Below are 27118 nucleotides of genomic sequence, written 5' to 3'. Positions count from 1 at the left end.
GTTTGAAAACACATTTTCTGATCATAACATATTAATTTTAGTTCAGCATTGTAGAAATTAAGATTGATAAAAACAGTCCTAACTTTGAAAAAGGGGCTAAGATCATTTCATTGTGCAGGAGATTCAGTATTTTTTTTGTTTAGATGTACAGAGAAGTCTTAGAGGGCTCTGGGAGTATCTTTTTTTTAAAAAACCTTCAGGGGTTTTGAAAAATTTCCAGGTTTATTTTTCAAAAACACAAATGCTTTAGCTTTGAGAGGCACAAAACGGGGCAAGGTTAGAACAAGAACAGCATGTGAAAATACATGTGTGTTTTGGTGTCACAGAAACGGTCACCAGTATATAAGAGGTTGCTAGCATCATTTCTTGTTGCCATGGTGATAGATTTAGTGGTGCATCTGTAACAAACATGATGAGAAATGGACGGAGACCATAGGATGGTAGCTTGCATTTACCTGTGTGTGCAGAGCTACAGGCTGGGGTCTGCAGACGTAGTGCAAACAAATATATGTGGCTGTCAGTGAAGGTCATTATAATCATTATCATCATCATCATCATCATCGTCGTTATATAGATGCAGACACAACCGTGGCCCCGGTCTAATTAGTGTGACGAAGTGTGGTTGATGAGGTCATGTTCAGGTTGTCTGCTGTCTGTCTCCTGAGGATGTTAATGAAGGAGCTGCAGCGTTTACTGCCCATACTCAGTAATGAAGTTTCACTGTTTTCATTACTGACTAATAGATTCATTGATTTATAAAGTAAACATTTACAGGTTCCGCCCTCTAACCCTGAGGATTTGTTGATTCTCTTTGTTTTATATCATTAAGTGATGCTCTTTAGGCCACAATGACAATTTTAACAGGAGCAGCATTTTAGTTTTACTACAGAAAATGATTAACTAAAAACTTCAGCTCCCCTCGGTTTTATTAAACCATAGTTTAAACAGCTCAGTGTGTCACTGTCTGGCTGCAGCTTCATTGTTTTAGTTCACTCTCTCCACTTAAAGCATCACTGCAGGCAGCTGAAAACACTCTAAAGAAAATACTCTTCACTACCTGCTCGGCACCGACCAGCAGACAGAAACAGCCCGAGACCAGCTGGTGAACAAAGTGGAGCAATCATCAGCTGGAATGTGTTGTTCTCAGGTGCCATGCTGCTCTAACCTGACGATGGCGCTAGAGGAAAAGACAAAGGATCGCCAAAGATTTTATATCTAGTTAAGAAAATGTCTGAACGAAAGGGAAGGATTCCCACGAGCTTAAACATAAACACATGGATGCTCATTAACATGAATGTGCTTCACTACAATTTAGTTAATTAACTCATTTCCTGAGTTTATACTGAAAAAACTGCTGCTGCTAATTCAACCCAGCAAGTCGTTGCAGGTTCAAGCAGCCTCCTCAGAAATGTGTATCATATACCACATATCTTCTGGGTGCAATGAAAATAATGTGAGTAATGTCAGTAACGGCAAGACTGTGGGTTTACTTTTGTGTTCAAAACATGGCAGACACCCTCAGTGCACTCTGTGAAATGTCTGGAAGCAAAAATGGAAAATAATTACTGTGGCAGGGAGATATGAGTAATGATGACACTGCACAGAACAAGTGGTGGTAAATAATGAATCAGGACCAACCACAAAATATCATGTTTTACTGAACAGATGAGATGCTTATTTTGTTATGCTGAGCCACACTGACCTTTAACAATACCCATGAAATTCTCATTAAACCATTTTGTCTGGGATTTAATGTCATTCATTTCAGATTATTTTGATGATGTGTTTCATGTTTTTAAAACTGGTGCAGTCACTGTGTTTGATTCATTTTAATGGCCATATGTGTGGGTGCTAAGTTTTCAGTACAGCATGTACTGGTTCAGCAGCATTGCAAAGTTACAGAATACATAACAATCACAAGAGTTTTACATGACCGCAGAAGGAAGGACATATGCACAGAGACAGAATTACGATGTGTTCAGTAGGTTTTGCTACAGAGTTGTGCTGATTTAATCAATCAAGTGAAATTCAGACCCCATGAAGTTTCATAACAATCCATCCAATATTTGTTGAGACACGGTGGGGAATAATCAAAGATATTACTAATCTATAACCACTAATGTATGTCCAACTGCTATAAAGCATTACTTAGTTCACATTACATTATATTACAGAGATATTTCCCTAAAAGCCCAAATCCTGAGTGTAGCACAACCAGAATCTTCAGCATCCCTAGATCTGTGCTGGTAGCATTCATACAAACTCAACCAAACAGCCCTGCTGATTGGTTTCCCCAATGGTACAATACAAACATCAAGAGGAGAAATAATAGCAGGGAAGTTACCACAGTACAGCGAATCTTGTGACGTTTAACATATTTCTATAATTCACCTTATATATCATCATATGCATCATATACCTCTGTTTTACCTCTGTCCTAAACTAACCTTCTGTTGTCATGAGAGCCTGTAAATGTCCTCACTGTGCATATTCTTTTCTTGAGTAAGTATAAAAGTACACAAAGACACACGCCTCCTTGGGCTGTATTAGCATGAGTGTCAACGAATTATACCTCAATGTCCTCTGAGACATTACCCCTGTTATGGGATAAACACAGACTAATGACAGCGAACGGGGGAAATAAAAGCAGACTGTCGACCAAGGTCTCGAAGGCTGTGTATCTGAGACACTGTGATAGTTACCATGGCAAATGGATGGCAGGGACCACAGTTAGCATTTGGAGGGTATCTACATTTCTGAGGCTTTGTGGATATACTGCACACTATGGATTTCACAACATATCAAGGGTGCAGAAGCTGTGAAAACACTAATCAGGGCTGATTATAGACTTGTAGTAGTTCTCGAGCTGAGATCTTAAAGCAGGTGAAAAAACACTACAGAGCAACAAGAAAAGCAACGTCCTGCTGCTTCTTCCTTCTACAGTTTCCTTGTTTGTGGACTGACGAAAGCTGCTGGGTTAACAGGAAGAGCCCCATTATACTGGAAGGGTTACGTAACATTATTTTTACTTCATTTTGTTGCACATATACTGGCAGACTCAGCCATAAAATACATGCACACACCAAAACACACACATCAGCACAATAAAAGGGGAGCCCAGAGCACAAATGGCTGTCCAGGGATTGGCTCAGGGATGCTTTTCTGGTTTTTTCAGTCACAGAGTCCAACAACCAGAAAGAACTGAACAGAGATAATTTCCTACTCGAGTACTCAGAAGCAGAACAAAGAAACTTCTGGGATGTTTTTCTAGGAACCAGTGAGGAAGAAAGAAAACACGGTGTCTGCAGTTTAAGAGGAGTGTAGGACGCATGTCTTCCTAGAGTCATTCCTTAGATGTTACTGAAACATGGTCAAACTTGTCTGACTCTACCTTTACCCGTCTCTGTCTAGCATGAACTCCCTCAAAAACACAGACATAGAGAACAAAAACTTTTTCTTTAAAGTTCTGCCTGTAAAATCTATTTTCTAATTTCAAGAATGACAAGCCTTTGACGGTTTCCCCGGAAAGCAAACAAAATGTACAATCAGAGCAACCTTCAAACTTTTTCTATTGCATATAAAAAGCTCCTCATGTGACCCTGGAGCTGTAAACGTCAAGTTCATAAGGGCTGTAACGCACAGCTGATTACATGTGACTCTGCAACTGACTTCATTTAGGCTTTTTCACTCATGCATGATAAACAAGCAGCACATGAAGGGATTCCCTTACCTACCACACCGAACACACAAGAAAATCAACAACAAGGAGACAGATTTAGAGTCGTAACAAGTGCAAACACTACCTCCGTCACATAGATGAGTGGAATAGTGCTGTAGTTCTTCCTCATGCCGGCTCTTCCTCACAGCCTGAGGTCAAAGTGCATGCCACAGCAGCTTCAGAAGACCTCTGCACATCAGACAGCTCTCTGCCTCTTTGAAGTTTTAGGACTAGCCTCTAAGAGAGGAGGAGTGTGTGTCTATCTAGCTGTATGTGTGTGTATGTGTATGTGTATGTGTATGTGCAACCTTCTTATTTTGAAATCTTTGGCTTCCTGTGTTAGCAGCTATTAGGCTCAAACCAGAAGCACCTCCACCACTCAAATCCCAAGCAGCCTTGTCCTGAGGTGCCTTCTGAAGCTGCCTGGTTCTGCACTGGTCTCACACACCTCTGCCCTGCTGGGGAAAAGACCACCTTAAAAGGCATGAAGCAGCCCGAGCAGGATTTTTTTTTCTGATTCCTATCAGCCACCCTCCACTGGCCCGAGCACACTTTGCACACACTAACGGCAACCTCAGCTGCCAATCAGGAGGGAGCAGGCAGAGGATGGGGAGATGGGGCGGGTGAGGGAGGGAGAGGAGCGAGGGAGGGGAGAGATTTAAGGGGAGAAATGAGTGTGGGAATGTAGAGTTACTGCAGGAATCTCCTGCCAGACGTGGTCCCTGAGGGGTGAAGGCACTTATAATGTGCAGTGCCAGATAACAGCCTGTGTGTGTTTATGGACATGGCCTCTGCCCTGACTCCCACTCAGCAATCAGAGGAACATAAACAGTAGGAGTGGCACCATTTTAAGAGTAATCTTTTATACTTATTAACAATTCCACTGAAAAGCCCTAAACTGAAAATACACCTGAGCACGCTGAACAAACAAACTGAGCCACAGCCTGATATGTCATTAGAATTCATCTGTGCTATAAAACCCTGCTGTGTAATTATTTAATTTATTTATTTCTAAGGATAGAGGTCTATGGTTTCCTGTTGTCAATAAATTCCATTAAAAGATTAAAAACAGCAATGACTCTGTCATATTAGTATTATCTGTGTATCGGGTGGACATAAGTGCAGTAAATGTGAATTACGTCATCTCAGTGTTTATTAAAGCTATAGACTCAGGACAGACCTTATTGGTTACACCTGTTCAACCTAATGGTCTGTAACATAACGTCTGCCTTTAGGAGGCTCATAATGTTTGGTTTTTGTTGATGCTGTTATTCTCTGAATGAATAACTCTTCACTTTAATGTCTGCACCTGCTGCTTACAGGCCTTATTCCAGTGTTACTAATGATGTCAGTCACACTATTTCCATCATTAGCTGCACCTGCGCTTTTCCTGCTAACGTGTGTCAAAATGTCATTCACTAATTAATATGACCCAGGGGAAGTGAAGCATCTGCTCTGCAGGTTTGTTTAGAACAAGCAAAAGAAAAACCCACCAGTTTTTATGAGCTGAGGCTAAAACAGAAAAGAGGAACATTGCACCATCTGCAGAAAATCTAAAGCACAGAACACACTGAACAGAAAGACCACAGCAACATCCACTACAGAATAAGAGAAAATCTACAGAGCTTTAATTTCAGCCTGATTTTTTCATTTCTTCTCCCTCTTACATGTAGAAACACACATGGGAGGTAGACACGGCTGGGACATTTGTAATCGTACAACACTCCAAGCAAAGCCCTCGAAAAATAAAAGACCCAAGGCACTGACTCTGACCCATTAAAGGACAGCTGACATCTGTATAAATAATTTTTTTTTAATAAATGGGAGTCTGGAAGTACTCATGAAGGACCACTAGGAGTCAAATCTACATCTAATCTACATGTGGGAGGAAGTTGGAATGAATGATGCAAACGGAGAGGGTGGGGAGGGAAGAGAGGAGAGGAGGAGGTGATGGACTACAAATACAATTAAGAGATATGACAGCTGGCAGAAAGGAAGATGAAGAGGAAAGAGGGTCAGACAAGGACTGTGTGTCGACATTAAGATGAGCGTCTTTAGCCTCTTCCTCGTGTCCAGCTGGCTTCATTGGATACTTAAGTATAATTTAGCTGCAGCAGTTACAAAGGCAGAGAGAGATTATCTGCTCCATTTGCAGAGGATGAATCAGACAGTAGCTAAGAGCTAATGTGAGATACAGACATAACAATCCATCCATTCAGAATAAATGCCACTCAGGCTTATGGTCATCTCAAAGCACTTCCAGCTCATTGATTTTAACCCATTTTAAGAAAAGTCTCCTCCAGTCTCTAAATTAAGACCAGAGGGACTGTTCATGTCAGAAACGCTGGCTCAAGACGACACCACAAGCCTGCTGCTTCTGCACTGATGCAGCTGAGGTGATGGGGCTCTCAGACATATATGACAACAAACAATGCCCCCTTGTGGACATTATAGACTTACGTACATTCAGATGACTCTCTTCTTCCTCCCAACTGTTTCCTCGAGGAAACAATGATGAAACCGTGAGCCTCCTCATTTAACAGCTCCCGACTCCTGATTTATGAAAACCATTATTTAAACATCATATCAAATATTCATGAACATCTTATTTTAATGAAACATACACTTTAAGCTTGTTGATGTTTTAAACTTGTTTTTCTTTGGTTGTGATGAGCAAACACATATTTCAAACATTAATATTTTACAGCCAGAAATACATTCTTCACTCCAAATTGTTCAGTGTTCGACAAGGATAAATAAAGAGCCAAGGAAACCCACCGTTTGTGCATCAGTCCCACAGGAGAGGTCTGGTGTCCGGACTCTCGTACCGACTCATCAGGACTATGTGTCGTACATCCGGGCACTTTAACATGCTGGGACCAGTCAGCGCTGGAGAATCTCTCCACACCTAAGTGTGAAATGCTGCATGTGCAACTTCCCCTCAGCTCAGCTTAATCCTGCAGTGATTAACATGCAACAGAGACAGTGTTGTAAGCCAACTGTAACACAAACACTGGGTCTGTCAACACTGTCAACACTACAGTAAGAATAGTGTGTTGATGCTACTTTACCAGGCAACTAGATGATTAACTGATTAGTTGATTAAAGTAAAATTAACCACTAATGTTTTTTGAGTAATACTCTCAATGTCTTCTGCATCATTTTTTAGACAGAAAATGTTTTTGCAGCATGAAACTAAATTCAGGTCAGGTCATGGAGGTTTTAAGTGAGACAGTTACCAGTTTGTACGAGATTCTCAGATGTCGCATATTGAAACTTAAAGCAACACGAATGGATTCCCAACCTGTGGGGAACACTTATCTCCTAAAAACAGCTTGATGTAAGGACTGTCACAACCATCATAAACATCGGTATAGAGGCTTTATTCAGGACATGTTGGATACAGAGGCAGAAATCCATAATTTACAGTGTGGAAAATGACACATGGAGTCAGAGTTCACTGAGCTCCAGCTTTGGGTGGAACCCACTCATGGATCTTCTTGCGGGTGGTGGGGTAGGGCACATACTGCTGGGGGGTGCCGCTCACATTGAACTGGTGGATCTCGGCCAGGAACTTCTTGGGCTCTGGTGGATGTGTGGTGGGAGGGTCGTCTGTCATACAGTGCAACCAACGATGCCTGAAGATTGAACAGGACGAACGCTTAAAATATTGCAGCAATTTTGCTGATTTTGTTTTACTGAAAGTCATAAGCCTGAGTCTACTAGAAAAAAGTGTTTATTTTAGTCATTTATCAAAGACTATGGCTGTCCCCTGCCTCTGATGCTTTTTTATTATAGTTTTATGTGCAGTTTATCTACAAAAGAATTGGAACAAAGCATTTTATTTTATTTTCAATTCTATATTATTAGATTTAAAAATGTGTTTATAGTAAACAGTTGACATATCAAATATGTACCACCCTTTCATTTACAGTAAAACAATGTAATGACTTCTACCAACCAATCAGGATATAATAAAAAAACAACACAAAAGCTCAAGACAATTGTTTGTTTGCTACAGTAAATCAACTCTGGTCACATCACACTCACATACCTGATGAAGCAGATTAGCTTAGTTTACGACACAATAATGATGCTGCATATTTACTCATAAATATATAAGATCATGAAGAAAGGCTTTCACTCCATCACTCAGCTAGATTCGTTTTTACTTTATAGGAAGACTACGTTAAGTTGCAGGTCCTACCATTCAGCTGGCACCATGCTGCCGTCCACCTCCCACAAGGTTTTCTTTCCATTCATCTCTGTGGTGTAGATCACCCAGCGGTGACGTCCTGAACACATGGCCAAAGAAACAAGACTAAGTTTTACCAAACAGGATCTGTCAGGATCTGTTTACATCCCTGGCAAAATCATCCAGAAACTAATTTCCATTGTTACTTCTCATGTGTGTGAAATTACTGCAGTACTGTTGAAATGTTGACTCACCAAAGAAGTAGTGCTTGTTGTCTTCATAGTATTTATTTCCATATTTGTCCACACCAACCAGGGTTCCTGTCTTCAAATCATTCACCCTGCCAACAACAGCGTGACAGTCAGGGTCAGAATTACATGGGGACTGGGGGAGTCTGAGACATGTACCCCCCCCAATAGAGGTAAAAACAACGGACATTTATATATTCTTCTTAACCGTAGCTGTAAATTTTACAACATATTTCTCATTTGTGCTTGGAAGAACCTTGTAATATGATTTCAGACACTGCCAAGGTGAACCATACCTGCCTCACTCCCATCACCGCAGTTACTTCTGTACCTTCAGGGTTTCTGAATTAGTCTGTGTCAAGTATCAACGTCACACATATGATTCTGACAGGTAACACCTTCCTCAGTAGGACTATATTAAACAGACACCTTTTCCATTCAACGTGTAAGCCTTTTAACAATGGAGACTGAAACAGTAACTACTAATTAAAGGCACAGTCCACCCAAAAATTTAACTCTGACAGCTGTTTTCTTAGTCTAATAGATGAGAGTCCCTCTAGTTTAGGCTGTTGAGCCATATCTTTGCTACTGGGACCAATGCATGATGGGATATTGATTTTTTTTCTATTAAACTATTTTCAAAGCCATTTAAATTATTGGACGGTCTATACCTTTAATGTTAGTCAGACGCAGATCCAGATGTTGTATGGTGTTTTTTGCTCTTGTACACTATTGTGTGTTTCAGTGGATATTATGGTCTGTTGTTGTGTGTGGGGGTCTGACTTGCTGTCAGTTTTCCTGCTGTTAGCGACCCCTGACTACAAAAGTCTGGATTAGCTGTCAACATGCTAACTTAGCTCCGAACAGAAAACCCGGGTCATTCGTCTTTTTCGGTCCTTTCTAAGATTTCACACTTATCCTCAGTGGCTTAGTGAAGAAAACAAAGACGGTTTATCAGACTGACCTGAACAGCTGAAGGAGAAATCCTCGGACTCCACCGTGACCTCCTATTTGCCCAAAAGCCCTTCTGACGAGGTTTACATACTCCGCCATCTTTAGACGGACGAATTATGGATGCGGACCGTTGTGCTTCTTAATCAGGTCCGTGTAACACCCACCAGCCCATGTACCTTTAGTTCCACATACAAGAACAAATGTTATATACATAAGATTTACCGTAATGCACACTGACATATTTTTCACTATGCAATTATCTTTTTACTCCATATTTACTAAGGTAATTTAAAATAATTGAGAAGATATAAAAAAGCAGTGTTACATAAATTCTTTACATAATTGGTGTCACTAAGTGCGTCTGTTATTATGTTTAGCTTCTTTCTTGTTCACATGACAAAGACAAAAGTATATATATACTACACACGATCAAGCTTTTTGATGGTCAGAGTTCAGGGCAAGCCCAAAAATATCCCACATTCATTTATTTGTGGTTATGTTTACTTTGCACAGCTCATACTTTTCATCCCTTGAAGTAACAAAAGACATTGGGGGCAGCATATGTATTTATACATTTTATTAAAAACTGTTGCCTGACAGTTGTTTATAGGAAACTCTAACTCTGATAGAGTGGATGTTTACAAATGTTAATGTACAATCAGCCTGCGGCAGGTTTATACCTCAGTAGCCAAAATCCCAATGAGGCATACATGCAATTGTGTGTCCACAGCATCCAAAGAACTCTAATGACCTGATTTACTGTTTTATTCATTCACTAAAAAAGAAGGATTTGGGTTTATTTAACAGTATAACAGTGAACAGTGAAATAAAACCTGAAAAAACTGCTTTTAAAACTACAGACACCAAGTCATTTGGCTAAAAGTGAGTAGTCATGCAAACAAAAAAAACAAAAAAAACTTACATTTGTTCTTTTTTAGTGAAGAATTAAAAACAGACCACCTATATCATTGCAATATCTCAAAAAAGGAGACATAAGGCACAATGTCTGCAAAAAGAAATCTCAAAATTCAAAGTTTTACTTTTGAACTTTACCTTAGAAATATAGTTCATGTATACTTTTAACAGTATTCGCTAAAAACCCATTTTCTTTAAGCAGTTTTCATTAAAAAATGAAAAAATAAACCCCGACTCCCAAAATAAGTGGCAGCCTGTGCTTTTCAAACAATAAATTTTCCTATTTCATAAATATTAGCTCTTGGCTTTGATATAAAAAGGACAATGTTACTGTTCATATACAAAGTTTTACCCATTAGTCATTTTTAATGTGGCGTTTTAATTGTATGAAAAATATCTATACTATTCATGACGTCCAGTTTTCTCCAGGATGTTGTTTTTTTTAAGCCATGATTTGTATGTTTGGTATTTTAAATCTAAAAATATAGCATTAAAATCTCTTAACCAGAGAGATCAACCTAAAAAACAGAATATTAACTTCCTGTTTCTTTGTTGAAGCCTGATTTTCACAGTAAACTCCCACAATGTTGCAACATCAGACTCATGTACAGACATTATCAATACTTTGCATCTATGACTCATTAAACATCTTACCATTTTGAAGATTTTATGATGCATGCATTTGTTTTTGATATTGCTAGAACAATATAACAGTGTAGGTTTAATTGTATTCAATATCAACAGGCTTCAATGACACTTTAATCGATTTTGTTTCACACGTAGGTGATTCCTTTATCTGTTCCCCAGACTTCAGACTTTCTCAGATATTTCAAGGGCTTTTAAACGGCACCGTCTCACTTCCACACACATGCTTCTGGACTTGACCTTTGACCCACAGTAGCTGTCATTGGTATGAAAAAATCTTTAGAGAAACAGAATCCAGTTTGTTGCGGGAGAAGCAGTCTGGTTTCGTCACACAGTCTTAGACCTTCTGCCACTGATTTATGTTTAAAGCAGACAGTTCATCCGGAGTCTTTCCTGAGCTGGTAACCACTGACCAGTGATCAGTCAGGGGCTGTAAGTTGTCTATCACCTTGCTACAGGGCTGTGATATGATGTCAATGCTAAAAAGGTGATTACTGTTCAAGAATCATCGCCTCCTGGAAGGCCTCGATCCATCTACAGACAAAAACACAAACCAAAATATTAGCTCCAAAGGAAAAACACATTAAAATGGACACAAAAACAATTCCTCAGTATGATCTAAAGTTCTTAAAGATTTTTATGAAATCAAACCCTGTGTTGACACATTCGTTTAGCTCTGTACCAACTCCACAGAGAAATCTCTAGCTCTTTAGCTGCTAAATCCTACACTGTGTTCACCTGCTTGTCTCTACCTGTGCCTGTCTGCTGTTTGGTCTGAAACATGGGGTGGCCTTGCACTGACTATGATCCTTTACAAAACAAGACAACAGTCACATCTGGCATTCTTTTGACAGCAGATCAGTAATGAAATAGGAGGCTGCAGACTTCCAGCTCCTGGAGTCGTGTGGAAAATGACTCGCTCTGTGTGTGGCATGAAATCAAATTGTGGTTGTAATTATTATCAACTGACTTCTTTATTGAAACAACATGAGTTTGTTTGGCTGCTCTGTAAACAATCACACTGTGTATACACTGTGTATTTTCTGTTGTACTTCTGATGAAGTCTCACCAAACAACAAGGATTGAAAGTTTCAGAATTAAAACTGGAAGGCAGTGTCTGATACCTCTGTGCTGTGGGGATGTCGTCAGCTTTAAAGATGTAAAACAGAGTGTTTTTGTGGTACAACTTAAATTGGAGCTTCTGAGCCGGACCATTCTTCTCCTCTCTCAGGAAAAACCCCAACAAAGGCTGACTCTCCAACGCTGCAACATCCTGGAGGGAGAAACAAATAGTCGAGGAACAGGCAGAAAGGCAAGAAAGTGTTTCTAAACTCAGCAAATGAAACAGCGTAAATACCTCACTGGCAGCGTAGGTGTATAGGACTTTATTCTTAATGACAAACCAGAGCCTTTTCCAATGCTTCTTGTTGCCCTTTGACCTGTTTAAGTAGCCACTCATAGAGGAGTTCTCTGTGTTGGCGGAAACCTGGAAAAACAGATCTCCTCACTCATCACTGCCACACCTCGTCATATACAATAAAATCTTAGTGAAATGCAACTGATGGGTGTTTATTGGTGTTCCTCACCTCTTTTAGAGCAGCAGGAATCTTCTTCTGTTTTCTAGTGAAGGAGAAAGCTCCAGTTTTGATAGGAGAAACTGATGTAGAGGCACAGCGGTCACCTAAATAAAAAAAAAAACCCTAGAAAATCAGTAAACACACCTAACCAAGTGGTTAAATAATCTCTTAACAGCCGATCACTGCACTGTAAAAGTGTGTATACACCATGATGGTAACCTCTGACCTTTGCAACAGGCAGTTTAGATAATTATTTTACTCCTTTACTACCATATAGGGGTTAAGATAATATGATAAAACTGGGGGGGGGGGTTGTTTTTACCGTTACATGATAACTGGTTATCTGACTGCACCTTTTTTTACTTACTGTTCTCCTGCAACTTGGCAAAGCAGTGATCACACACACGTGCTGGCTGGTTCTTCAAGTACTCCAGGTAGTACTTATTGGTGGAGCATGCCTGACACACCACCTGTCAGACACACATCAAATCGCCATGAGAAGGTGGCGCAGAATGGAATAACGTGTTGTGGCAGTCACGGGGGTACAGACCTTTCCGCAGGCTCGACAGTGATGCCTCCTCCAGGTAAGAGTGAACTCACAGGTACAAATCATGCACATGGTGGCCCTTAGGTCTGGGATCCAGATAGGAGCCTTTGAACCCAGTGGGGCCCCACTGTCAACAACACCCTCAGCCTGACATGAGAGAGACGGAGGGTTAATGCAAACACACAGAGGGTGAAATAATTCTCAAAGTGCTTAGCAAACACTCAAACAGACAGAAGCTTTACCTCCTCCTGACTTCGACTTGAGATGAAGGTTATTTTCTTCTTTGTGTAATCGTCTATGGCCTTGGCGATGGCCTCCAGCCACTCGTCTCGCTCTGTAGCCGAGCTGCAAACACAACATATATTATATGTTTATGGCTTAGCTTGTTGTAGAAGAAGAAATGTAACTGCTGAGTGCTGAGAATGAGCACTGACCTCGCAGACAGGATGAAAGAGCGTTCAACACTTTCAATGTTCAGCTCGTTCTGATAGGCTTCTTGGCTGGGCTTGCTCACCTGGGAAACACAAGACATCCATAAATAACAAATTACCTCCAAAACTGTGCAGTGTTTGAGGATAGTTTAAAAACAGCTGCTGCAAACGTAACTTCCATGTGTCAGTATTTCACTTCAGTCTGTGATTCAGTGTAAATTAACACTGGAATCAAACACTAGCAACAGATGAGCTAAATCTAAAACAAAAATGGAACTTGAACACCATCCATCATGAGCACAACGTATGAAGAAACAGACTTTTGGCTCCATACAGGAGAAAAAAAATGAGTTCACAAGAAGGAAAGAACTGACAAATTAAAAAAAAACAAAAACTACAAAGTGAAGAATCAACATAAAACCTTCATCCCAGCCAGAGAGAGGACACTGTTGAGTTTATACTGGCCAGACTGGACCGGAGTGGTGTACATGAGAGCATCATTAAACTGGGGGGAAACAAAAACAAAAACTCTCAGGAATGAAAGCAAAGACAGGAAAGGCAAATGCAGAAGAATAACATGAGCTGCATTTAGTCACAGACAATTTTCCAGACTAGCACTTATTACTCACCAGAAAAAACATCCGCGGCTGCATGACTTTCCTGGACAGCTTCATTAGCGTGCCCTCCTTCAGAAACACCTGCAAATATGCATGTTTGATCTAACTGGGCTGCAGTCAGACTACAGTCTGTCCTAATAATCCATTTAAAAATCATTTTATAGAATTTACACTAAACATCTTCAGTTTATGATTTTTTTTTTTTTTAAGGATTTCATCCAACCTTCCTGCAACTCACCCTGCCTGGCTGGACAATCTCATGGTGACCATTGAGACTGTACTGAATCTGCATCAGCTTCTGGAAGTTATCCTAAAAAACAAACAAACAACAACACGAGAGTTGAGGAGAAACATGAGACTAAAGGAGGCCTCTCTGGAAAAAGGAAAGCTTGAATTGGAAAAAGGTCTCACCCCTTGTTTCATAATGTCATTAGCATGGTTGGCCACTTCCTTCACTATACTGAGGGCAGCTGTGGGCACAGCAAAGGTAAAACATTAGTGTTTGGTTAACAAGCATCCTGGTTAGACACTAATAGTGACCACTGTGCTTTGTCTAACCTTGTGTGTCTTTATAATCCTCTGAGTCCTCAGGGAGGTTTTTCAGATAATCTGGAGAAGAGGAAAGAGGTGTTATACACGGGACAGGAAATATTTGTTCTCAGCCTTGAGGCCAAGGAGAGACACAAAAACAAATACTATAAAACTTAGAGAATATATTCCTCATATTAGACTCCCCAGGTGTCTGTTACCGTGATTCTCCACTGGGTGTCAGTCTAGTAGCAAAACTCAAATTAAGTCAAACCACAAGGATGTGACCTAAGTCCATGTTTCATTCACATGCTGCCAATAAAAGAGCGTGATGATTCAATAAGCTCTCAGCCTTCAGGGGCAGAGAACAAGGAGCGAATGTGTGTCAGGGTGTTTGTACCTGTGAGCAGCAGCTGGTACTGAGGGATTCTCTGCACTGGTTTCAGCAGGTAATGTTTCAGAGCCAGGCTGGCACATCTTGGACTCATCTGAGACAAAACAAACACAATAGTGTGTTCATACACTGCTATAAATACACACATACACATACATTAAAGTGTCAAAGCACGTGCTTCAGATACCAGCAGCATATTTGATGGCTGCTACTGATACTGATGATTCTGGATTGAAGCTGCTGATAGTCAGACTCCAGCCTGGTTACTCTGAAGGGACAAAGGCGCCTGTAACGGTATCTACACACTGCACCTCGAACCAGATAAAGGTTTCTTCAGATCTTAGAAAAAACTAAATTTAAGAATGAAGAAAGAGAAAACACTTTGTTGCATTTTAACTGAGCATTGGTTAGTGCCAATAATTGTGAGCTGTAGTTCTAATTAAGAATACTGCTGAAGAACCAAATAAAGATATTTCAACTTTCACTGAAAGAAAACCATCCAGCTCTACCTCAAACTCTCTGACAACAGCAGCGAACGCAGGGTTTTTCCTGCACTGTTCATCCAACAGAGACACGTTGTTGTCAAACTGGCGGATGTAAGTGGAGTACATCTTCAGGTAAGGACCCTTCTGGACAAAGATGTCTGACAGCCTCTGGTGATCACTCCTGAAACCAGACAGATGGGAAGAGTCCAAACAATTCAGTCGGTGATACTGTGACAAATGCCAGGCAATAGTGCCTGTCACAGGAACTAAACAGTAGCATTGACAAACAACAATGACATTTGCAGACCAGTTTTCATCTATTCCTGCTCTTCTCTGCCCCATAAAATACTCTTTCTGTATCCAGCTTTCTATTACAACTAGTTTACTGAGGGTACAGACACATAATGACATTGGGTGCAAAATATCTGCCCCTACTTGTGTATTGTTTGGCCTTAAGTATGTTTACGAGAGCATTTGCTTAAAATTAATTTGGCAGAGCAACAACCTGATGGTTAAACAGAAAGCAGGCAAAACACCTGTTTTTAAACTGCACTGTAAAAGTGTGTATACACCATGATGGTAACCTCTGACCTTTGCAACAGGCAGTTTAGATAATTATTTTACTACTTTACTACCATATAGGGGTTAAGATAATATGATAAAACTGGGGGGGGGGGGGGGGTTGTTTTTACCGTTACATGATAACTGGTTATCTGACTGCACCAATTATGTTACGGTATCTCAACCATAAAGTTCATGGAAACTCCTCTTATCATAACCAACAGGAACAAATACAAATCTGAAAGAAAAGTTGTATTTGTAAAGAAAAGGTGTGTGTGTGTGTGTGTGTGTGTGTACCAGTGTGCCACTCTCTCCTCCAGTTCTCTCAGCAGGTCTTTGTTGAGCTGGTAAAGTTGTGGAAGGTAATACAGGATCTGGATGAGGATCCTCTCATCGACCACCGGCTTTCCATTCTGGCGAGTTGCCTTGGCAACAGCATCCCGAAAATCCTGAAGACACACACAAACACACACACACACACAGCTGTACAGGGTGGAGTGACACATGACAACAAACTGTACTGCAGCTGAACAGGAACACCTGGTTATCACATCGTAAACTGCCCTCTCCTCCACCCTCCCCCCACACACAGCTGAGTCAGCACACTAGACTTTGTCCAGTGTGCCAACTCATACATCCACCTGGAAGGAAGCAGGGAGGCCACGCAGGCTCACGATGTCCTAGTTAACTCGTGCTCCCTCTCTCGCACACATTTACAGCCACTGCCCAAATGTGCTGCAACGTAAACGTTAAGTGACGAACAGAGTTTACTTAGCAGTAAAAGACACGTAATGAGAGACAGCAGTCACACGGAAAGACCAGTCATTGGCGTCTTTTTGTATACAGAATCATTTGGGTGTGATGGCAGATGCATGTGTGTAAATACACACTACAATGTACGGATTATTATCAACTTTAATGTGTGTTTCATTTGTCATCACTTTAAGTGCTTTCTTCTGTTCAACCACAACACAGAAATCTGACAAACACAAATAAAATCTCTTCTCTGGTCCTCCAGGCTACTATTAAACCACCATCTTAATAATCCCAACACACACAGACACAGACACAGACACAGACACAGACACACTCACAAATAGGCTACCGCTTCAAAAAAAGCAAAAAATTTAAACACGTCAGCTCCATGACTTGCCACAAGTATTCACACATATATTCGCCAACCCACGCACCCACCTGCACACAAACACATACTGCACACACACACAAACAGGGGATTATCTCAGGCATGTGTGTGTCTGGAGGTCGTCTCTGTGGCCCGAGGAAGCAGCTGCTATGCGGCCAGGCTCTCCACGGACAGAGAAGAATGTGATTTGACCTCTTTTCTTGGACAGAACTCCACGACTCGCCCACCACTCCCGTCAGCCACAGGATGACGTTTTTAATCCTGAGGTGGGTTCCATGTCTGAGGGAGCCCAACAGGTGGACCCTCGGACTGGGTTCTCTGACCCCACTCACCTGGAACAGCCCTCAAGGCAGAACTGTTCCACATGCATCACACATAGAGCTAGTTAGCTTAGCTTCATTTATATAAATGGGATGGCCAAAATAATAGGAACATCGGTCTGCAACACAGATATAATTAAGGTGAACACAAAGAAATTGTGATTTCCAATAAGCGATGAAGCCAGTCCTACATGGACATACTAAAAATGTATTTGCAAATAATCTAAAAATAATATTGATAATTTCTTTTCTGATGTTGTGAAGCGATAGCTAATAGCTAATAGCTAATAAGAGCAATCATGTAAAATAAAAGTTTGTTGCATACAGGATGAACACATTAAAATAATCTTTAACGTTAATGAATAAACTGTTAAAATGGATCTTCCCTGGAAAAAATGACAGGTATGTGTGAAAATGTAACCCACGTGCTACGGGATGATACTGATACACATGAACAAATCATTAAAATAAAGTATCACCATACAAACTACACAGCTCACCACACTCAGCTGAACCCAACTCTTTTTTACTTACTCATGCTCTTGCATAATCACACAAACACACACACACACACACCCTCGTGACCATGTTCCCTATGATGGGACTGATCAAAGGGCCTCCTCCACAGTTGCGGCCATGCATTTTCCTGCCCCCGAGAAACCAAAACCCTCCAACACAGCATCTTTAAAAGCCTCAGCTGTGGAATAACTGGATTATTCAACTTTTTACAACCATGTTAGTCAGCACTGAGCTCATTAATTCATGCCCATCCTTTGGAAAAAGCTTTGATCGCCATTCAAAACTATCAGTGTCAGAGTGAGTGTGGCTTCTAAAACATACAGTGTGATTTATTATGCTAGGCACGTTCCCCCAGTGGCTAAAACAGCACTCATGAAAATGTTCCTTAAATTTGAATTCTGACTAAATAAGTCACTTACTATGTGGAGAAGCTTCAGAACATCCACAAACCTGAGAAACAAGCAGAAATACATTAATGAGACAGCTATTCATTCCAACATATTTTTAGCACAAGTACTACTTTAGGGGTGAGATTATGTGTTCCTGGGTCATTATTAAACCACTCACACTTTCTCCGAGCTCATAATCTCCTGGGCAATGTGCACCACCTTCTTCCTCTTCATCTCATCCTCTTGCTGAAAGAGCAGGAACACACACACTCAGACGATGCCAACAAGAGGCAAACGACGACTAGCCTTACCAGAAACATGTAACTGGTCACTCACAGGCTCGCTGCAAACCACCATGATTACTGCATCCCACTTCAGTGTTCAAAAGCATTAAGACTGAGTTTACAGACTTCCAAACAACAGCTCAGTCAGGCCTGAAAGTAGAGCAGCAACCTTTCCCTTCTCCCCTTCTCTCTTCGCCCCCCCCCCCCTCTCATGCTGTGTGCTGTTGAATGGTAATGGGGCGGGCTTTCAATTACTTAATTTGGACAGTGGCCTTGGCCACCGCCTGACCGAAATGTCCTACTGGTCCTGTCGGAGCCAGTATTTGTCATAGCCTGGAGCTTTGAGGGGCATCAGACACAGGTGCTGACAGTATCATGGTGAGGGTCACACAGGACGAAAAAAGAAAAGAAAAAACAGTTTCAGTGATTGAGCGAGCTATTCCTGAAGCATGTAACCCCTCTGTGTTCGCTCACCATCCCCCTTTCAGCACACACACACACACACTTCTGGAAAGTTGTGACAGCCAACAAACACACATGGCCGCACGCATGCACTGCGGACAATCTCCAGTGACAGTTTAGTCAGCGGCAGTGATATGAGGCGCCCGCTGTTATCTGTAAACTCTCCACCAATTTTATATGTTGACATCATGTTTGAAAGAGCAGAGTTATTAGGACCTAGTCACAATCTTGTAGCATTTTCCATGTCTTAAATGTGAATAACAGCAGTTAGGTTACAGTATTTGATCTTGGGGTCAGGAATGAGTTACAAGATAAGCCTGAGAAGAGAAAAAAAGAAACTATTAAAATGAAATAATAAAAAAAAGGGGCCGTGACTCTGTGATAGTTTACACTGTCAGAAGCCAAAAACACAAGTGCACTCAGGCACAGACATACAAAGACACAAACCTTGTTATTCAGAGCCTTCATTTAAGCCAAATAAGCCTTACCATACCACATAATACTCTCTTACAAGTACAAACAACTGCATTGAAAATGTGACTGAAGTATGAGATCATATGTACTTACAAATGTAAGTAACAATATTTGCCGTAGGTCAGTGTTTGACTATACTGTCATTATTATTGATTATTGATCAGTGAAGTTTCTTTTCAGTACATCCACTTTATACTTGTTTTATATGTACTTCTAATTTTTTCATCTCAACACAGGTTTGTTGTTTATTTGTAAAGTAATCATTAACTACAGCGGTACAATGAATGCAGTAACTCAGAGCAATCAACAATAAAAACAACCTTTGACTGCAGCTCTAAGTGAGTTTTTGTGTATTTTAACCAACAACTTGCTGCTTCTGCTTAAATATTTCATCTTCTGTGCATTTCTAAAATGTTAAATCCAGCTGCTGTACAAAAACCTCAAGAACAAGGAGGATTAGCCCAGTTGTTCATCATAAACTCCACTGGTGGAACCTGAATGTATGCTGGGATAGAAATGGAATTAGTTTTTATTGGTTTTGACACGAGCCTAAACACGCACAGAAACGTTTCAATTTCAAATTCACACATTCCTAATCACGTCATCACTTCATAGTCGGGCAGTAGATCCGCTGTATAAAGACTGGACCACAGAGGGAGGTAGTCACCTGTCTGTCTGCCTCCTCCAGCTGCTCCTTGCTTGAGGTGGAGCTGTTGTCCTCTTCATCTGAACTGTGGATATCCTCCTCCTCAGAGTGCACACCCTGTCTGATCCAGCCGCTGCACATTCAACACAACAGAGACAGAGCGACAGCCAGAGAAAAGATTCAATGGTGCACGTAGCAGAAGAGAAGCATTTAAATTTGTGAATGAGAAACAGGGCAGGGTTGAAGTGGAGCGGGAGTATGTGTTCAGAAAAACCCTCCTTGGACAAATAAAGACTAAAGAATGTGTCACAACACAGGGGATGAATTAATCACGCAATAATCTTTACTCACAACAAGCACATGAGTCAATTCAAGAACACTCACTCAGAGAAAAAATCCTGAGCATGAGATACGATATAGACAAAACTGCCCACTGAAGGATCGACACGATGACATTTTAAGACGCCTTCGAATTGTCCCTTTATTCTTATTTCCTGAAGTTCTATGTCCAACCGATTCAATGAATAAATAAGTAAATTCAACAAAATCAAAATAATAACTAGTTGGAAATGTACAGTAATTCTTTATTGTGGCATCTGTATAAATATCGGGAAAATGATCTCTGAAGTGCTTCCAAAGAGATTTAAAACCTGCGTGTGTGCTGGGTTTTTATCAGCCCTGCTGCTGGCTGCATGACAACGTGCTCAACCCACAAACAGCACTTGTCTGCCAGGTTGGTACAAGCTGAAACGTGTTTGTGTGTCACTAATGTGTTGATCTTGTTTGCAGTCTTTTCTTAATGTAGAATTAAGCTGTTTTATTTTGAAGACTGATGTTCGGGCCTTCAGAGGACGAGGAATTAATGTGTTTTGATTTTAACTCACTGCCTTTGTCCTGCTGTTTCTCCTGCACAACTCTGTGTATAAACCTGCAGAGATTGTGGATGACACCTTGACAAAACAGATTATGGCTCAGAATAAGTATTAGATGGGGAAGGTGACAGCCCTCCAAAAAATTCTCACATTTCCTTTCAGTCTCATAAACAAAAGTCCACTCTATCCACCTCCTTGTTTTTCTTACATGGCTCTTGACAGTTTCTGGACGTCTTTCTCCCTTACGCTTTCTCTAGTCGAGCATTCCAGCACACTGGGCCAGGCACAGACTGCCACTTGTTTACAGCCTGAGGCTACTTACATAGACCTAAGAGGCTCAGATGGCTGGGAAACAGTACAGATTCACTCGTTCCCTCTCTCCACCACACAAACACCCTGCTAACCACTGCATACCAGACAGAATTAAGAAGAAGGCGAGATCTTCATTGTTTAAACGCCTGATTTCACACTGATGTACCTCAGCGTCACCTAATGTGGCCCTGACCTCATCACTAGTGTCTCGGTCTGAACGGGGAAAACAGGAACCATGCCATCTATCAAGATCAGTGACTCAGACCTGAAACAGCATGAACGTGATCAGGTGGCTGAGTCTCTTCAATTAACACTCATCACTTACTGTATCTCTGCAGTTCTCAGATTTAAGAAACATTTCCACGTGTATTAACTCATTGTTTTGTTTTTTACCATGTGTTCATATTTTCATAATAAAATGATAAAGAGCAGTTATTTGAAAACAAATCAACTAATAATGAAATTAATTACAGGCTGTAGTTCTGTTCAGAATCACCTATTTTCAGAATATGTAAAAAAAAAAAACAACAGACTTTTAGGAACAAAGGTTTGAACCAAGAAACAACAGAGCAGATTTCAGTTGGAAACCAGATCTGCAGTGTGATGAAACAGCAAGTTAAAAAATTGTTCGGTAATTTACTCATCTGCATAATAGTTGTTAACCTTCACACAAAAAACTATATGTTATTCCTGTAATTCCTGTTTCATTTCATCTTCCACAATGTGCCTTCTGCCTTTTATTTTTAAACTTTAAACTTTGCCTTAAATATTATATTTCACCAGGGTTACTCTTCCACCTTTCTTGTCCAGCCCTCTGCAAACTCTGACTTTCCATATGCACAGTTTAAAAAGATGAATCATTTGTTCATTTATCTGGGATAAGAACAAAACAAACTTCAGGTTTTCTTACAAACAATCAGGAGAAACTGGAGATGAGGTTAGGCAGAGGCTAAACAGTGCGAGGGCGGGCAGGCTGAGGAGGAGGCTGGTGGTTGCTGGAGGTTTATTTTCCCTGTTCTAGAGAGTTGTGTGGCATTTCTGTGATTCTCAGACATTTCCTGCCCTGGCCACTGAAAATAACCCACAGGAAAACAGGCTGACCTGCTGCACATCAATGCTCTATTCAAATTCAATGCCAATGGCTCCAAGGCTGACTTTTACACTCTGGTAAATACAAACCAGTCATGTCACCTGTACAACCTGTTGAACATAATGGTTTCCACACTGAAGCTACAAGTAGCTTCTTGTTTCTTCAAGCTTCTAAAATCTGAGGATTTGTAATTGTCATCTGTTTTATGTCATTACACTTGGTTTGACAAAATGGGCAAAACGTTTTTTGGCTTTTCATGCACTAAATATAAAAAACCTGATGGATGAAGTTACCTGGTGACCTTAAGTTAAACGCTGACAGTTTGAATCCAAGTACTGACACCAGCTTGACTCTCACCTGTCATTATTGTCATTTCTCTACTGTAATCTTTCTATTAAATACAAAAAATGCTAGTTATTAGTTGGCAGATGTTTGCAAAGGATACTTTTAGCAAAGTACTGTACCTCTCATACTCGTGGTCCTGGCATCTGTAATAGGGATCCTGCACTTCGTAGATGTCTGAATCTTCAGCGTCTGGGTCATGTGGCCAGCCCAGCCTCGCATTGTGAAACGGCAGATTCATGTACTCTGGGATCTCCTCATACAGAGGGACATTCTCGTACTCCACTGATCCCTCTCCACAAATATCAGCATCCCCTATGCAACTATTGGGCCGCTCCAGGCTCCTCTCCCCCCGTTCTGACTCTACGGTGGTACAATCCAGGGACTGCCCGCTCTTGGCCAGCAGCTTTGGCAGCATCTTCACAGACAGCCTGAGCTCCAGTAGCTTCCTGAAAGAGAGAGCCCTCTTTTGAGAGTCGGCCCGGGTTGCCAGGTCGGCTGCAGAGAAGGACTGCGCCCTCTGCTTGCCCCCCAGCAATGGCGCTCGACTTTTCGGCGGCACGCTGCTCCTGGTGGGTATCTGCCGGCTGAAGAAGGTGACACAGGGGCGGGTGAAGCGCCAGGCTGCTTTCTCCTGAGGAGGGGCAGGTAGCTCCCTCATCGGGGTGTTAGCATGTGGAGGTGCAGGAGGGCAGATGGAGGGTGGAGGGGGTGCTGGCAGGCTGTGTCTCTGAGGTTTTCTGGGTGGTGCCCTCGGTGACTGCTGATCTTCAGCAGAAAAGGCCTTTCTCCTGTTGGCCAGAGGAGGGTGGCAGCCGAGTTTGATCTGTTTTGGCAGGCTGTGAGTGATCGGGTACCGCTCAAAGTCACCATACCCGTCCTCTTCATCCTCCTCTGCCCGGAGCTCCACACTCTCTTCTTTCTGGCTCATTGATTCCGGCTGTGAGAGCAGGGCTAAGGAGTGGGAGTTGTTTTTGTTCAGAGAGGGAGGCATGTGGACTGTTCTGTGGAGACGAGGTGAGAGAGAGGTCTGTCGAGGAGGTGGGACAGGCACATGGGTCTCATCACCTCCCACAACTGAGTCTTTCTGGGGTAAAGGGTCATCACTTGTGTCTTGTTTGAGGTCCTCTGCCTCTGAACTAAGAGACAGACTTAGTGTCGCCTCAGCCTCTCCCAGCTCAGGTCCCTGTTTTTGGTCCTCTGCCACCTGATCCTGGGTGCTGCCCTCCACCCCATCCTGCCTGACCAGGGCCGGCTTTTTAGGTTTACGGGGGTGAGGGACTGGGAGAGGTTTACTGGGGGCAGCAGGGACCTGAAGATCAGGGTGTAGCCTGGTAGGAGATGCTTTGCTGACAGGCTCACTGTATTCTACCTGAAAGGATTCTGCACAAGACCCATGAGGAGGGACACTTGAGAAGACAATGATGCTGCCTGCAACATCACAGGCCAATTTAGAGTCTCTTAAATCTTTGTTTTGAGCCTGAGCCTGTACATCCACTTTTGAAATGTCAGGCTCAGCAACAGCACTTTCCTGATGTTTTATAGCCTCTGAAGCTTTCCCCTTCTGCTTGTCAGTCCTCTGTGCCTCTTTGATCACCAGTCTCTTCTCCAGGTGTCTCTGCCTTTGGGGTTTATCCCTCGGCTTTTTGCTAATCCTGCCACCTTCACTCTTCTCTACAGCAACTCCCTCCTGTTGGTTTTCTGATCTCTCTTGGGGCCTCATTTTTGCAAGTTCGTCTGTAGGAGTCCCATTCTGCAACAGCTCTTTGTGCAAATTGCTCCCAGTCTCAGTGACAGTTCCATTTTCCAGGCAGTCTTCAAGCCCACAGGAGCAGGTAGGAATGATGTAATCCAATTCATGTTTCCTGCTCTCTGATAAAATCCCATTTTTCGAGTTAAGAAGCGAGAGGCTTTCATCTAAATCCTCCTGCTGTTCCTCAGATAGGATGAGGGGTTCACTGGGTTTGGGGGTTGGGGGTAAAACAGGAGAAGAAGAGGCAGTGGATTTGGGAATGCATGGTTTGGGGGCAACAGTCGGTTTTGTCCTCTTGAAAATGGCAGGGGAAGGCTGGGAGACAACTGCAGACTGAGTGAGGAGACCTGGTTTGGGGGCGATGGGTGGGGGAGAGGGTTTGGTGGTAACAGGGAGTTTAGGTTTGGGAGCTAATGGAGGTTTCTTCACACCTGCATGTCACAGAAGAGGGAGGGGATTTACAGAAAAGTCCACAATTATTTACTTAAACTTCCTTTTAAATGAATCATGCAACAGCAGCAGCACTGCGAGGAAAGCACACCTCCTTTACCATGAGCTGTTAGGTTGAAAAGTCACTCTTATGGTCATAGAGGAAGAAATAGTGGTTAGACTAATGTGTGAAATAAATTCAAAGACAGGAAGCAGATTGTAGGTTATAGGTCTCCTGTCTAGTTTAGCAGAATTCAAAATTTGGTCACAACTGCTTCACTGAAGCATAATTCACTGATAGCTGCTTTTACACCAAACTTCTTGTAATAAAATACAGTTAAACTTCAGACTCACAGTGAATTGGTGACTTCTTATGTAAAACTTCAAACTACACTAACAGGGATAACTACTATAGAAACAATATACATATTTCTCTTTCTTCCAACTGTGGCAACTCTTTTCTATATTTCCCATCCTATCAGTAGAAGTTATGGCTCTTTAAGGTAATATGGTGTTGTGTGAGGGTCATAAGTGATTTACCCTGAATTGTCAACATGTATTTTCTCCAAGTGACATTTTAATTGTTTTTTTTATTATCCAAATACAACTGGGATAACACTGTGTAATTAAACAGAATCTGTGTCTCTAACACTAATAAAAAGCTGTGAATTGAGATCGTAGGCCATATTTTCCGCTCTACTGGCTGAAAGTCTTCGCTGGCCGACACCACGAGAAGTGGAGTCATCGAGCGGATGTTTCTGCAAAGGCCAGCAACCAAAAACTGCTCTGCCCCCGATTCATGCTGCTCTTCGCTCCAAACTCCGTTCAAATCTGACCAAGAATAATTCTATTAGGTGACAAACATGAAGGTAAACACGTGGTGCGTTAGTATACAACTAATTTACTAATCTTTGACTACTAGTTTTCAATTCGGCTTGACCTACTACCATAAAATTTTAACTTTTACCAGTGATGCCCACCTAAATGTCCCAAACCTGCAGCAAAATCCTGACATCGAATCTACAACTTCATCCTATTGTTATGTATTTTATCAATAAGCCAAATTTGCCAATGCATGCTAACCACGCCGTGACTGTTAATAAACGATTTGATAAACCTAATAATAACCTAATAATAAGAGCGCAAACATTAAACTGGCAGATTTTTGAGCGGAATCTGGCTTTTTGTTTTTCGGCGTAAAAGACAACACCAGGTATCAAGTCTAAACCCGTTCATATGGTGGAAAAATATTAATGGCACACGTCCCACTTGGTGCAATAAACAAACTGAGGACATGTCTCTGAATCAAAGCAAATGTGAACCGTTTTTACAACATGTTAGTAGCGAAACCGAGTCCGACTTGTTGCTGCAACAGCAGGACAGATGTTTTAAGACAAAGGATTTAACTCCCTCCAGCTGCAACACTGGCTGTAATAACACAGAAAAGGGACATTGGTGATTGAGAGTTACAGTGGCGTTTTTAGAAATCACCCAAACTGAGGTCGAGCCCTTTTTTATATCTTTTTGAAAGCTGTTATTAAGAAAAACTGTAATTAACTGTGGCTGGGTAAAAATAGAGGGAGTGCTAACGTCTGTTATAACATCACATTAGCATCGTTTTACATCTTCTTCGAATAAACTCGAAATCTGATTGTATTTGGCTTTATCTGACAACAATTGGCGTTTGCACAGCAGGGTTTTGCTAAGTTAACGAAACAAACCTGTGCTCATGACTCCCGACGTGCTCCTTTCTCCATGGGTAAATCTACTTTCAATGGAACTGCGAGAAAATCTGCGTTTTTTCCTCCTTCGACACCATTTTCAGTTTGAGAACAGCTTCGTGGAGAGAACAAATACATCCATCGCTGTTGTTCTTTAGAGAGTCTTAACGCCTGTTACTTTTTCCATTTTCCCGAAGTTTTCAGCCACGGTGCTTTTCCCAGCGCAGTAAAGCGCGACACGACGAAACAGAACACTTCCGGTTAACTTCAAAATAAATGGAGTGTTGCGGAAACAGTGTTGCACCTATTGTAATGTTAGGAAAAACACAAAAGTGAGCCAAGTTTGAGTTTCTCGCTTTATCATCAAAATATTGGCGTGGATTCAATGCTGTACGTTTAAACATTCCTCACATATTTCCTGTACATGTTCAGTCTCCAGACTCATTGTCATGTTTGATGAAAACTGCCCAAAAAATGTGAGATTTTTTCCAAAATGTATTTGCAAATGCTTTACAAATACTTACTCCAAATAACACCAACTTTTGA

At 41.5% G+C, this 27118-nt stretch overlaps 3 protein-coding genes across 4 annotated transcripts in view; all 3 read right to left on the bottom strand.

Moving 5' to 3' along the window:
* The window catches only part of tmcc3 (transmembrane and coiled-coil domain family 3), a 34600-nt gene extending 27740 nt beyond the window's left edge, over positions 1–6860 (bottom strand). Inside the window, exons 1-2 of one of the 2 annotated variants that reach the window (XM_026327341.2) lie at positions 6497–6860; positions 6183–6271 (exon numbers count right to left, since the gene is read on the bottom strand). In XM_026327341.2, the coding sequence (XP_026183126.1) occupies positions 6183–6254 (72 nt within the window). In that variant the 5' untranslated portion in view covers positions 6255–6271; positions 6497–6860. Of the gene's footprint in view, positions 1–3803; positions 3928–6182; positions 6272–6496 lie in introns of those variants that run through there. The other variant, XM_026327342.1, reaches the window with a different exon arrangement.
* Positions 6861–7082: 222 nt separating this feature from the next.
* On the bottom strand, positions 7083–9261 carry ndufa12 (NADH:ubiquinone oxidoreductase subunit A12). Its single transcript, XM_026326962.1, has 4 exons — positions 9126–9261; positions 8168–8253; positions 7926–8013; positions 7083–7356 (listed from the first exon to the last, which is right to left on the bottom strand). Exons 1-4 carry the CDS (start codon positions 9212–9214, stop codon positions 7176–7178), a joined length of 444 nt encoding a protein of 147 aa, XP_026182747.1. The 5' UTR covers positions 9215–9261; the 3' UTR covers positions 7083–7175.
* A 416-nt stretch (positions 9262–9677) lies between these two features.
* Positions 9678–26819, bottom strand: fgd6 (FYVE, RhoGEF and PH domain containing 6). Its single transcript, XM_026327139.1, has 21 exons — positions 26573–26819; positions 22792–24853; positions 20075–20186; positions 18366–18433; positions 18218–18248; positions 16113–16264; positions 15279–15435; positions 14776–14863; positions 14406–14456; positions 14259–14317; positions 14086–14157; positions 13860–13928; positions 13652–13735; positions 13234–13313; positions 13042–13144; positions 12803–12946; positions 12620–12722; positions 12262–12356; positions 12033–12161; positions 11800–11948; positions 9678–11209 (listed from the first exon to the last, which is right to left on the bottom strand). Exons 1-21 carry the CDS (start codon positions 26580–26582, stop codon positions 11167–11169), a joined length of 3861 nt encoding a protein of 1286 aa, XP_026182924.1. The 5' UTR covers positions 26583–26819; the 3' UTR covers positions 9678–11166.
* Between the last annotated feature and the right edge of the window lie 299 nt (positions 26820–27118).

The sequence above is a fragment of the Mastacembelus armatus genome, chromosome 23 (assembly GCF_900324485.2).
Source record: "Mastacembelus armatus chromosome 23, fMasArm1.2, whole genome shotgun sequence".
Taxonomy (NCBI): domain Eukaryota; kingdom Metazoa; phylum Chordata; class Actinopteri; order Synbranchiformes; family Mastacembelidae; genus Mastacembelus; species Mastacembelus armatus.
This window is presented reverse-complemented; position numbering and strand designations above follow the sequence as displayed.

Bases quoted from the DNA above. Each gene is read 5' to 3' on its own strand.
- fgd6 (XM_026327139.1), bottom strand. The intron at 15,436-16,112 runs GTACACACACAC...GTCTGGTTTCAG, and splicing joins GAGGAGAGAGTGGCACACTG to GAGTGATCACCAGAGGCTGT. The intron at 13,929-14,085 runs GTGAGTTGCAGG...GCATATTTGCAG, and splicing joins AGATTGTCCAGCCAGGCAGG to GTGTTTCTGAAGGAGGGCAC.
- ndufa12 (XM_026326962.1), bottom strand. From the start codon at position 9,214: ATGGCGGAGTATGTAAACCTCGTCAGAAGGGCTTTTGGGCAAATAGGA. The intron at 8,014-8,167 runs GTGAGTCAACAT...CCATGTGTTCAG, and splicing joins CAACAAGCACTACTTCTTTG to GACGTCACCGCTGGGTGATC. The intron at 7,357-7,925 runs GTAGGACCTGCA...TTCAATCTTCAG, and splicing joins AGCATGGTGCCAGCTGAATG to GCATCGTTGGTTGCACTGTA.